This window comes from Rhizophagus irregularis, chromosome 11 (genome assembly GCF_026210795.1).
Source record: "Rhizophagus irregularis chromosome 11, complete sequence".
Lineage (NCBI taxonomy): Eukaryota > Fungi > Glomeromycota > Glomeromycetes > Glomerales > Glomeraceae > Rhizophagus > Rhizophagus irregularis.
Genome location: NC_089439.1, coordinates 2,635,879 through 2,648,109, shown reverse-complemented (window position 1 = coordinate 2,648,109; position 12,231 = coordinate 2,635,879). Strand labels below are relative to the sequence as shown.

Genomic DNA, 12,231 nt, shown 5'->3' with positions numbered 1-12,231 from the left:
CCTGTAATCTAATAATTTTTTTATTAGATGATCTATAGGGGGTAGCACAATTTTGAAAAGTGCGATAATAATTTAGACGTGATGCTACGTACGTTTTCAATTACTTTTTTTATCTTAAATCGTAGCATCAAGACCGATTCGCTTATTATTAAACGTATCGAAATTAAGAATATTCTAGGGGCATCAACATTACTGTATTAATGTTAGTAGCAATCTCGTTAATTACTGGTCTAGACTCTTATAAGTCCAACATTTTACTTTCATAATAAATATATTACAAGTTCAAAAAAAAAAACAACTGATTTTATTGCATTTTTAATAATACAGTCGTACAAATTCTTGCGAAAAACAACTAATAATCCGTGATCCTTATGATGTTGATACTTTAATTAGCTTCACATCAAATTCTTTAACAACATCAAAATACTTATCTTTAATCGCACAGTTTACTATCTCTATATATTTTAACTTGCTATCATTATTTACACACTCTTCAAGAAAGAATTTCAATTCATTACTTTTAAACAATAAATTTCCAAAACGAATTTTTTGTAAACTTTTAGGAATAAATTTACCTAAATCTTTGAAATTTTTTTTACCACTTAATGCTACATTAAGATAAGTTAATTCAATACATGATTTAAATATGTTAATTAATTGATCTATAGTAATAATACGAAGTTCTAAATGAATTAATGAGTGTAAATAAAGTGGGATTTGTTGTGTTAATTTACTGCTATGTTTGGCGTTTATTTTATTATAATTCAATATTAATTTAGTTAAAGTGTTGGGAGAAGATTGAAATAATTGAGTTAAAAATTTTGCTGAGTTAAGTGAAATATCATTATCATAAAATTCAAGAACTTCGAGTTTTGTTAAATTTTTTGCCCAATAATTTAAATTATAATATATTTTACAATTATTTAATTTTAATTTTTTGATATTTTTAAGTAAAAATAATGAGTTTAAGGCCTCCTCATTTATTCCAGAAAAGTCGAAATACCTAAAATCTAATACTTGCAAACTTTTACTTTGTGTTGATAATGAATTAAAACTAACATTATATTTATAAGGAGCAAAATAATCACAAAAGATTGAACTATATTTTGTTTCTGATAATATAATATATTGCAAATTTTTTTGTAAAGAAATAAATTTGGATAATGAATTTGCAAAAGGAGGTCCCATACTTTCATTATATAGTAAATTTAGATTACAAATGTTATTTGAAAGAGCCAAATAAATATCCTTTGGTAATTTTCCACTATCTTTATTTATATCTTCGTTAAAAACTTCGTTATAAACACAACTTAATTCTTTTAAATTAGTTAACTTATTTATTCCATTATCATAATTAAAAGTTAACAAGTTAATTATATTATCAGATAAATCATCATTTGATATTGCAAATGGAAAATCCAACGTTGTTAAATTATCACAATGTTTGCACAAGTATTCTACAAAATATTTCATAATTGGAATTGATATTTCTGAGAATTGAAAATCATTTATAATAATATAAGGAGGTAACCATATTTTTTGATTATCAGTTACTTTCTCTGAATTTATATTTAATAATATTTTATCAAAAATTATACCATGAATAAAAGCAATATAATTAAAAGTTGCTGAAATATATGAGGGTAATAACTTTTGTATATTAAAAGAATTTGAAATTAAAATTTGTTCAATTTCAGATTTAGGAATGCAACTTAATAAAGTACGAATTAGTTTATAATAAGATGGGTTTTCTTCATAATAGTAGTTCCAATGAGACTTTGAATAAGCGAAATAATGAAATGGATAAGCGTATAAGTATGGCGTTGAGATTTTACACCAATGTTTTGAAACTAACGTACAGGAATATATATCTTTAGTTGATATATAACAATAAGTGTAATTAATCGGATTTTTGACAAGTAAGGTTGAAAAAATTGTTTCTAGACAGTCTGAAATTAAAAATGATGCTGCCATGGTTTTAAAAAGGAGAAAGTAAATAAAATCGTTGAATTAAAAAAAAAAAGTTTTTGAAATTAATAAAAATGCGGTCAATCATTTAGGGGGTTTCACGCATTTGGATATATTCATGTTTTTGTGTACTCAAAATAAGATTAGTGTCCGAAGTATGGCCCGAAGTTACTTTATACGGAAGGTTTTTCATAATTTAGCCAGTTCTATTTTGGTTAAGATTTGATCAACGATCAAAATTAGTGCGATATAAAGTACGTACTAGTAGAAAATTTCTCACGGTTTATAACTTAAAGTTTATTTTTCAGTGAGTATTTTATATGAAAGTATTTTTCAAAGATGAAATGAGTTTGAGATTCCTATTTTCAATTCCAATGTAAATTTTCTCTAAAATATTGTCGATTAGAATGAGTAGATTTATTAATAATTATTTTGTAGCTTTTTTGGTAAATTTGTATTTGTATTTTTTTTTTTAATAATCACCGAATTCTAACTTAAATTTGTAATCTTTAGAGTATAATCATTTAAAAAAGTTTATTAACTTCTTTAATGGCTCGCTCATATTTTCTTGTTGTTAGTTTTTACTTTGTAAGATTTAATAATATAATATTAAGGGGGAAATTCATTTTTTAAAGAATATTTTTACTTTTTATAATAATCTAACGAAACTAGATTTTAATTTTTTATATACTATAGTATATTATTTTTCCTTAATAAATTTATCGTATGAAACGAATTTATATATATATTTATTTTTGTGATTTTATCTTTTTTTGGTGTTGGTTTATATTTTGGTATCGAAAAATCAATTGATTACACTAATTCAAAAACGGTGATATTTTTGCGCTATTTCTGGAGGAACTGGTTAACGCGAAAAAAGTTTTCATCATGAACCTGTGACAGAACCCAGAAATATATATATTGGGGTAGAATTCACTGATGCGTCGCCATCATTAGGCGGAGTAATGTTTGATTTGCATACAATTTGATATTTTTTTGTTCATAACTATGTTATCAGATTGGATTGCCTAAATTTGGCTGTATATTTATTATGTACTTATATTTGCTAGTCGCATCTAGGGTTAGTTGGTGACGAAAAGCAAAAAAAGGTATTATAAATGATGAAGTCTGAAATTTTATTTACAATAAATATAGGGACGGGATCAGGTGGCGGGAAAATTTGCTGTACGCAGAAACTTTTCATAAGAGCGACACGCATAATTGACGCCTGGTATTGAAAATCCGCCGCACTCAATTTAACTATGACAAAAAGGAATCTTAACGATGGAGAGCAAGTAATATCACTCGTTTCATTTCATCATCTCGTAATCTTTGCTACAGGATTAGGTTCAACGAAATGGATTTATGAAGCAAATTAATTAAACACAAAAATCCAACTCAAATCGACAAAAATTAAAATTTATTTGTATTACAGCTTTAGGTTTATGGGACGTATATAATAAATTATACAGTGCTAGCAAAAAGTAATCGGAATTGCAAAAAATGCGATAAATGAGAAGCCAATGATTAAAATTGCTTCAAATTTTGTAGATTTGTTGCAAAATATGTCACTAATATGTATATAAATTATCAGCCTTTTATCTTATTTCTTTGTCTCACAATTGATTTTAAAAAAAATTGTAAAATATTTAACCTATAAAAAATCTGAAAATTCTGATTATAGCATTCAAATTGCAATTCATTAAAAGGTTGAATGTTTTTAAATTAAAGTTTACATCAAGTTAATTTATTAAAAAAAATTTGACACTTTCTTATTTGTTGGTTATTGAGAAAATTGAGATCAAAGTTCTTTACTTAACTGATCGCAATCTAAACCCTTAATTTTAGTAAAAAGAACTAAAATTCAAAAATTAAAATTAAAATAATTATAAAGGATTATAATAAAGTCTTTTTAATGTTAGTTTAATAATATTCAAAATATTTCAATTAAAATAAGTTGTAATATATCTAAATTCTAAAATTTATTTTATTTTTAATGATTAAAAGCAACATTAATATCAATTTATAGAAAACCTAACTAATTAAGTAACAACCAAATTTTTTTAATAAATCAATTAAAGATGTATTTTTATGTTTATAATTTTTCATTGTGAATTTATACATGTTGATTGTTAATGACTAAGAGCAATATTAAATCTTTATTAGCTTAAATTTTTAATGGTTTTTTTTGAAAAAAAAAAATTAATTGTGATACAAGGAAAAGCTGAAATTTTATACACTTAATATTAACCCATTTGGCAACAAATCTGTAAAATTTGAAGCAATTTCAATCACTGGTTACTTTTTTTGCAATTCCGATTGCTTTTTGCTAGCACTGTATATGTGGAGTGTGGACAATAAAAAGATGGTTTCAACTATGTTATGATGATGACCATCATTATGGAAAATATTTCTTAATAATGTGATATTATTATTTCATCCTGTAATAGTATTCCTGACCTTTGAATGAAGTTAATGGGTTAGGTATAGAAATGTTTTAGCTGTACATACAGTATATTGTGTTAACAAATGAACTTTAATAATCTATAGTAACATTAAAATTGTTATGTATTAAAACTTTTTGTTAACAAATGTCAATTCAAATGTCAATTGTTAATATTTATTTTTCTATTATTTGCATACTATTTTACCAAGAATCTAAAATTTTAAATTAAATGAATTTCAAATTGATTAGCAACATTAAAATATTCTTGTTTAACACTACATTTCCCACTAATTTCTAAATATTTTAATTTACTATTACTTTTTACACATTCTTCAAGGAAACATTTTAATTCATTACTACTAAATACAAAATGATCCATCTTTTTAAAACGAATTTTTTGTAATTTTTTAGGAATAAATTTACCCAAAATTCTAAAATGTTCATCCCATGAATTATGATCTGATAATATAGCACTTAAATAAACTAATTTATTACATGATTTAAATATGGAAATCAATTCATTTGGAAAAATTTTTGGTAATTCTAAATGTAATAATGAATGAGAATATAAAGAAATATGATTAATTAATTGAAAACCTTGATCTTGTTCTCTTTTATAATATAATATTAATTTAATTAAATTTTTAAAAGAAAGTTTAATTAATTGAATTAAGAAATTCACAGGAAGAACTCTACTATAATTTAATACATATTCAAGTATTTCAAGATTTTTTAAATTATTTGCCCAAGAACATAAATTATCATTTATCCAATCACATTCATATAATTTTAATTCTCTAATATTATTAAGTAAACATAATGAATTTAAAGCAGTTTCATTTATTTCATTAAATGATAAATTAATAAATTCTAATATTTTTAAACTTTTACTTTGAGTTGATAATGAATTAAATACAATACTATAATAATAATCAATATTAATATCATCAAATATATAAAATAATGAAGCCAATTCATCTTCAGTTAAAATAATATGTTGTAAATTTTTTTGTAATGAAATAAATTTTGATAATGAATTTGCTTTTTCTATAGAATCAATTTTTTCATGATAAATTAAATTAAGATTACAAACATTATTTGTTAAAGCCAAATAAAGATTTAATAAATCATCATGTCTATTAATATTATCAATATAATATAAATCTCTTAAATTAATTAATTTATTTCTTCCATTATTATTATCTTTATTAATTAATAATTCAATCATATTATGAAATAATCCATTATTTTGTATAGTAAATGGAAATTCTAATATTGTTAAATTATTACAATGTTTACATAAAAATTTTATTAAATGATATATTATTGGAATTGAATATTGATTATATTCCATCTTATTATCATTATTAGTTGGAAACCAAATTTCTTGATAATGTAATAATCTACGTGTATTAAATAATAATTGATCAAATATTAATCCACGAATAAATTTTACATAATTAAATGTTGTTAAATTATGTATGAAAGAAATTTCTTTATTATTATTATCATTATTATTATTGTTTGTTGTTATAATTTGTTCAATTTCAATTTTAGGAATACAATTTAATAATGTACGAATCAATTTAAAATATGAAATTGCTTCATCATCAAGATAAAAATCTAAATATGCTAAATGACGAAAATGATGAAATGGATAAGTGTATAAAAATGGTGTTGATATTCTACACCAATGTCTTGATACTAACGTACATGAATGTAAATCTTTAGTTGAAATACGATTTTGAATATTACGAGAAGGATTTTCATCAAGAAGATTTGAAAATATTTGTTCCAAGCATTCTGAAATTAAAAATGATGCTGTCATGATTTATGCGAGAGAAAGAAAAAAGGGAGCGAAATAAAAAAAAAAAGAAAAAAAATTATTTTATTTACCAAAAATTGAGAAACGTTGCAAAATATCCGCCATATAATTGAACTTATTCACATTTAGCTAAAATTACAACGATCCTGAAAAATCACGTGATCTTACATACGTTAGTATTATAGAGCGTTATTTTATTTTGGCAGATCCATCCGGCCCAGTCGGTCCGGATCTATGCAAAATGTACGGAAAAGGTACTAGAAAGTTTTATGAATGTGAATTAAAAGCTTTAACGTTAACCTTTTAAGGATATCCCCTTATTTAAATGAGGTTCCTTAATGTACATTGAGGGTGTACGATATTAACGTACAAACTGGCCGGAATTAACGTTAACGCTATCACGTGCAAGTGGATAACTCCTAAATTCAGGCCAGTTTGTACGTTAAAATTGTACATCCCCACTGTACGTTAAGGACGCCCCTTTAAAATAGGTATTGACTATTAACTCTAGCCGTTATGCCGTTATTAATGTTCGTTAAATCTGGCCAACTTTTCCTTAACGTAAGGTGGGAAGTTCAGAGTTATGCGAAAGAGAATATTAACTAGTAGTTTTTTAAGAAAAAGGGTAAAAAGGGTAGAAAAAAAGAATTTATCAAATAAAAATAATTTTACAAAATTTATTGGTCTATTGGAAAATATATTGTTTATTACTTTAAAAGCTTTAATAAAAGAAAAAAACATGTTTTCTTCTGAATTTTAGCCAAACAATTACCAGCAACCAAAAACAAACAAACAAATAAATAAATCTATATAAACTTCTATAAAGCTTTTGTCAAAATATATATACACATTTCTTATCCTAAGTTTTCAATGAAAATAATATATTTGTATAATTATACTTTCCAACCATAAAACAAAATAAAACTAAAATGTAAATTATAAATGCATACCCTTTCAATAAAAGAACTGAAAAAATAATGATCTCGCTAAGTCTTAAACGTACATCCATTATTAACGATAAAAAGTCTACATCACTCATTTATTAAAAATTCTAAGCTTATACAAGAAAAAAAAACAAATATTGATTACTAATTTTGAATTATACAAATGTTCAACAAGAATTCTAAATAAATGTAGCAGAAAAATGCTTTGCGCTCGGTTGGACGTCCAATAATTTACATGCTTTTATATATATATGATTGGCTACGCCCAATAGTTTTAATATCTCTTTTTTTGTTTTATTAACAGTTCTTATTTGTCTATGACCGGCACTTTCTAAGTCAAGATCGTTTACTTCAATTCCTTCGAACCTGAAAAAACTATTATACGTTTTTATAAATTCTTGTACTCTAAGAAATTCTAAATATTATCAGAAAAATCCTATATTAAATTGAATTATTATTAGTAATTATTATAAACATACTTCCTAATGTTATCATTTGAGGCACTAATTGTGCCATTATCCGTGACTATAAAGGTTTCTTCATAATCTCTTTTCAATGATTCGCACAATTCGATAAGTACGTCAACTTTTCCGTCTACTTTTTCTATTTTTTCTACTTTTTCCATTTATTTCTATAAAAATTCGGTTAAAAGTTAATATATTATCATAAATATTATAATCATACCCGAATATTATTCACACCTCAATATATCGGTATGTCGTTCAATTTTGTAAAAAAAAAAAAAAAATTTCTTTTTTTTGGTCAGAAACGTAATTCTTTTTATATACCATTCTTCAAAATTCCCATAGAAAAACAAAATTGACAAGGTTACACATTATCACATTATCACACTATCCAAATATTTACAATATAATTCAGGTAAAAAAACGGGTTTTGTTCTTTAAATGGCTTTTTTTTACGTCATTAACCACTAAAGTTATCGGCAGACGGTATGCATCTCATCCCTTATAAAGTTATGAGACTTATGAATTGGATGCAAACAAAGCAGCATATCCTTCTGAAATTAATAAATTCAAAATTTTCTTGACCCCTTAACGACTTAACATGTTTTTTTTTTGCACGGACTCCCCATGAATCTGGAGTGAATCTCAAATAATATTTTAAAGTTTCATATCTGTCGTCGAACTAAAGTGTAATGCATTAGAAATATAAAAATTACCCGGATAAAATTACCATAAGTTAAATGCGATATTACGATATTCATGAATACTCACGTTAAATTACATAGCTTAGGATGAATAAGATATGATGAAATAAAGTTAGTGCACCCAAATGAAAACACCGGAAGATCATCCCTTTATTAATATTATGGGACGGAAATGGAAAAGTCTAAATCAACGAAATTCTAAAAAACCGGTTTTATTCCTGTATAATAACACATGATATTATAAATTAGTATTATATAATTTACTTATTAAGTATTGATAATCAACGGACTTACATCAATTTTCTCATTCAAAATTTTCTTACCTCATTGATATGATTCTCGATGACGAAACCCTAGCGCAGTATTCGCATGAAGATTATGTCATTTTAAATAAACTACTTTGACATATTTATAGTTGAATAGCGGAACTCTAATTGGATTGATCAATTGATCATCTGACCCATTTAGACGTCAAATTTTTTTTAAAATAAAAATGCGAGTTATATACATGTTGCCGCATTTCGGCTCCAAGACAAAGATTTAAACGGCTACATGTATAGCGGGTTAGCTAAGAGTAACACTTCATAATTACAGTATGTTCATTTAACTGTATTTAATTTGTTGCTTATTTTCAACATATATCTTCTATTTAAAATATGTATATATATATATTAACGAGTGGCTGTACTTGATAATTGATAAACTTATGAAAGTCCTGATTGTTTATTTAGTTTATTACAGATGACATCTGCTATATTAATAGGGATAACTGTAAGAATCAATAAATTATCTTTTTTAAACATTATTTGGTATATATTGTAAAATCTAAAGAAAGGAAGATGTTATGTAAGCTCTATCACACATAAATTATTTATTTGATGGGGAATAAGATATTGGCCGAAGACCGATTAATGCAAAATATTGGTAATTAAAATCTTCATATTCCTAATCGACTGAACAATAAATTATATTTATTTATTTAAAAAAAAAAATATTGTATTTGCTAATATTTTTGGTAAATTTAATTTTTCAGATAAAATTATATGACATAAATATTAACAACAAGAAGAACTCTATTAGATGACGTGTGAGTACTAAATTAACAAGGATTAAAATATATCTTTAATTAACTGGAATTAACTTAATTATCTTTAATTAACTGGAATTAACTTAAATATTTCCCCCTAATTATTCCAATTTAATTAATTGTACTTTAGAATGTGTTACAGCATCAAAATAAAATTTGGGCACTTTACACTTTCCAGTAATTTCTAAAATCTTTAATTTACCACCATTATTTACACAATCTTCTAAAAAATTTACCAATGATTCACTTTTTATCTCCAAAAGTTGCGTATCTTTAAATTGAATCATTTCTACACTATTAGGAACAAGTTTACCCATATGCCTAAAATCTGGTTCCCATCCACCATGATATGCTAAAATAAAACTAAAATAAACAAGATCCGTACATGATTTAAATATATTCCTCAGTTCAGGTGGATATATATGAGGTAGTTCTAAATGAGTTAGATTCTGTGAATAAATTAGAATATCTTTGACTAAAGTGAAACCTTGATCTATAATTCTATTATAATCCAATACTAATTTATTTAAGGTATTCGAAGAAGACTTAAGGATTAGGGTTAAAAATTCAAAGTCAGATGAATGATATGATGGAGAAAAAGCTTTATATTCAAGTACTTTAAGATTTGATAAACTTTCCGCCCAATTCTGTAATAGACTTACCCTAAGAAATTTGCACATTTCTAATCTTAACTCCTTAAGATGTTTAAGCGAACATAATGAATTTAAGGTCTTTTCATCAATACCTTCAAAAGATAAATAAACCAATTCCAATCTTTCTAACCATCCTTTTTGTGTGCTTAATGAATTAAACACAACATTATACCATCCAGATAATTGAATATTGGTTACACTAGCTCTTAAACTATCCGATAATGTAATAAGTTTTAATTTTTTTTGCGCGGAAATTAATGATGATAATGCATTTGCATGTTCAAGGGATATGATTTCACCATTATGGAGAATTTCAAGGTTTAAGGTAGTTGTAGATAAGGTAGTGTAAAGTTGTATTAAACTCATTTCATCATTTTCATATCTTTCTTTTCCAGTTCCTTTTAAAGATAATTTTCTTAATCCGCTTAATCTGTCCTTTACTAATGATTTCATTAGATCAACTTGTAATTTATTGCGTAAAATTTCCAACCTTGTTAAATTATTACAATTTTCAATCAAGTATTTAACAAGATGGTTGATTAATGAATCGTATAATTTATAGGTATCAGTATCTGGAATATCTTTAATAGGAATGTAAGAAGGGGTCCAAATATCTTTACCATGATTCAGAAAGAATTTATCGTCAAAAAGTAACTCATGAATAAATTTAACATAATTAAATGTTGGTGAAACTACTGATTCAATAGGTTCGATAGATGATCCTTTTTCATAAACTGAATTAACTATTTCTTCTATCTCAGAATGTGGAATACAAGTTAATAACGTTCTGATTAATTTGTAATAATCTTGAAAATCTTTCTCCGTTTGAGATTTTTTACCGCCTTTCAAATGATGGAAATAATTGAATGGATGAGAATATAAAATCGGTGTTGAAATTCGACACCAATATCGTGAAACCAATGTACAAGAATATAAATCTTTTATTTCACAAGTTTCAACGGAATTGGAAAAAATAGGATTGGAAGGGTTGAGAAGATTTGTAAAAATTTTCTCTAAACATTCTGGGAGTAAATTTGATGCCATGTTTTTAAATTTATGAAATAAAATAGCGAGGATTATGTGAATAATAAACTGTATTTATATTAAAAAGATTGTATTTCATTGTATAATGAGATCAATATTATTTGCAGGTGTGTGGAACGGAATCACTACATTGTATTTCAACGATACATGTGGTTTTTTTTAAGTAACAAATATGTAGTCAATTTTACTTCTTCCACTAATAAGGAGTTTATTATTAACCTAAAATATATTAGCCGAAAATCATTTTACAATATTTCCGTGATTTAGCATTTTTAATTCATCAAACCTTTTTAAGGTAGTAGTCGTACGTATGGTTTGTTTGGTTGAAGATTTATTTGATCGGCCACGGGCCACCAAATAATTTTCAGGTTTTTTGGGTCGGACCTCGGACGTGATTCACCAACAGAATTTTTATTTTCATATGACCCGGACATCACGATGTCTGTACGACCTCAGCAAAAATATAAATTCGCAAATTTTTTTTGTTCACGTTTTTGTTTAAAATAAAACTTTTCATACCTTTGTCAATTATATAAAAATCTCCATACCTTAAATCGATTTTGTCAATTATATAAAATCTATCAGTCTATTCTTACCACTCCACGGAAAAGGATGCTATATAAAACTATTACTTAACGTGAAATAATTATAGTTACTAGTGAGAATTCAAAATGGTCTGGTGCTAATGTTAAATAAATAGGTAATGTAATAAAAAATTCTTTTATTTTGGAGTTTGCTTAAAATATGGCGGTGTATGTCATTAGAGAAAAAGTCAACTTTTAAGTGAATTTTTAAAAAATTTTAGTAATAGACATTGATAAATTAGATATTAAATTGCAGTAACTGTTGAAGCGTAGAAAAAATTTAAGGCAATTGTAATACTTTATCAGTTGACCTTGAAACAAATTATTTAATAACCGATAAATTTGTATAAAATTATAGGTGCTCCAATTTTTGGCGATGAAATGAAATTAATATTATGCAAAGGGAGGGAATGAGTAAGCTATTTGGAATCCGTATGGCAATCCATTTCCAATGATAGGATATCATTTCCTATTGCTATGGATACATTGGTTGGTTCTAAAGTCAAATCCAT

General features: G+C 25.3%; 4 protein-coding genes across 4 annotated transcripts; all 4 read right to left on the bottom strand.

The window, feature by feature from the left end:
- Positions 1-369: 369 nt before the first annotated feature.
- OCT59_003067 (uncharacterized protein) lies at positions 370-1,974 on the bottom strand (the record flags this gene model as incomplete). The annotated part of the gene is made up of 1 exon (XM_025325099.1): positions 370-1,974. One exon carries the CDS (start codon positions 1,972-1,974, stop codon positions 370-372), a length of 1,605 nt encoding a protein of 534 aa, XP_025182931.1.
- Positions 1,975-4,634: 2,660 nt separating this feature from the next.
- On the bottom strand, positions 4,635-6,255 carry OCT59_003066 (uncharacterized protein; the record flags this gene model as incomplete). The annotated part of the gene is made up of 1 exon (XM_025325098.2): positions 4,635-6,255. Exon 1 carries the CDS (start codon positions 6,240-6,242, stop codon positions 4,635-4,637), a length of 1,608 nt encoding a protein of 535 aa, XP_025182930.1. The 5' UTR covers positions 6,243-6,255.
- A 674-nt stretch (positions 6,256-6,929) lies between these two features.
- OCT59_003065 (uncharacterized protein) lies at positions 6,930-7,915 on the bottom strand. The gene is made up of 3 exons (XM_066145369.1): positions 7,885-7,915; positions 7,663-7,814; positions 6,930-7,588 (listed from the first exon to the last, which is right to left on the bottom strand). Exons 2-3 carry the CDS (start codon positions 7,806-7,808, stop codon positions 7,363-7,365), a joined length of 372 nt encoding a protein of 123 aa, XP_065996096.1. The 5' UTR covers positions 7,809-7,814; positions 7,885-7,915; the 3' UTR covers positions 6,930-7,362.
- A 1,433-nt stretch (positions 7,916-9,348) lies between these two features.
- OCT59_003064 (uncharacterized protein) lies at positions 9,349-11,159 on the bottom strand. The gene has a single exon (XM_025315405.2). The coding sequence runs from the start codon at positions 11,133-11,135 to the stop codon at positions 9,540-9,542; it is 1,596 nt and encodes a 531-aa protein (XP_025182929.1). The 5' UTR covers positions 11,136-11,159; the 3' UTR covers positions 9,349-9,539.
- Positions 11,160-12,231: the final 1,072 nt, after the last annotated feature.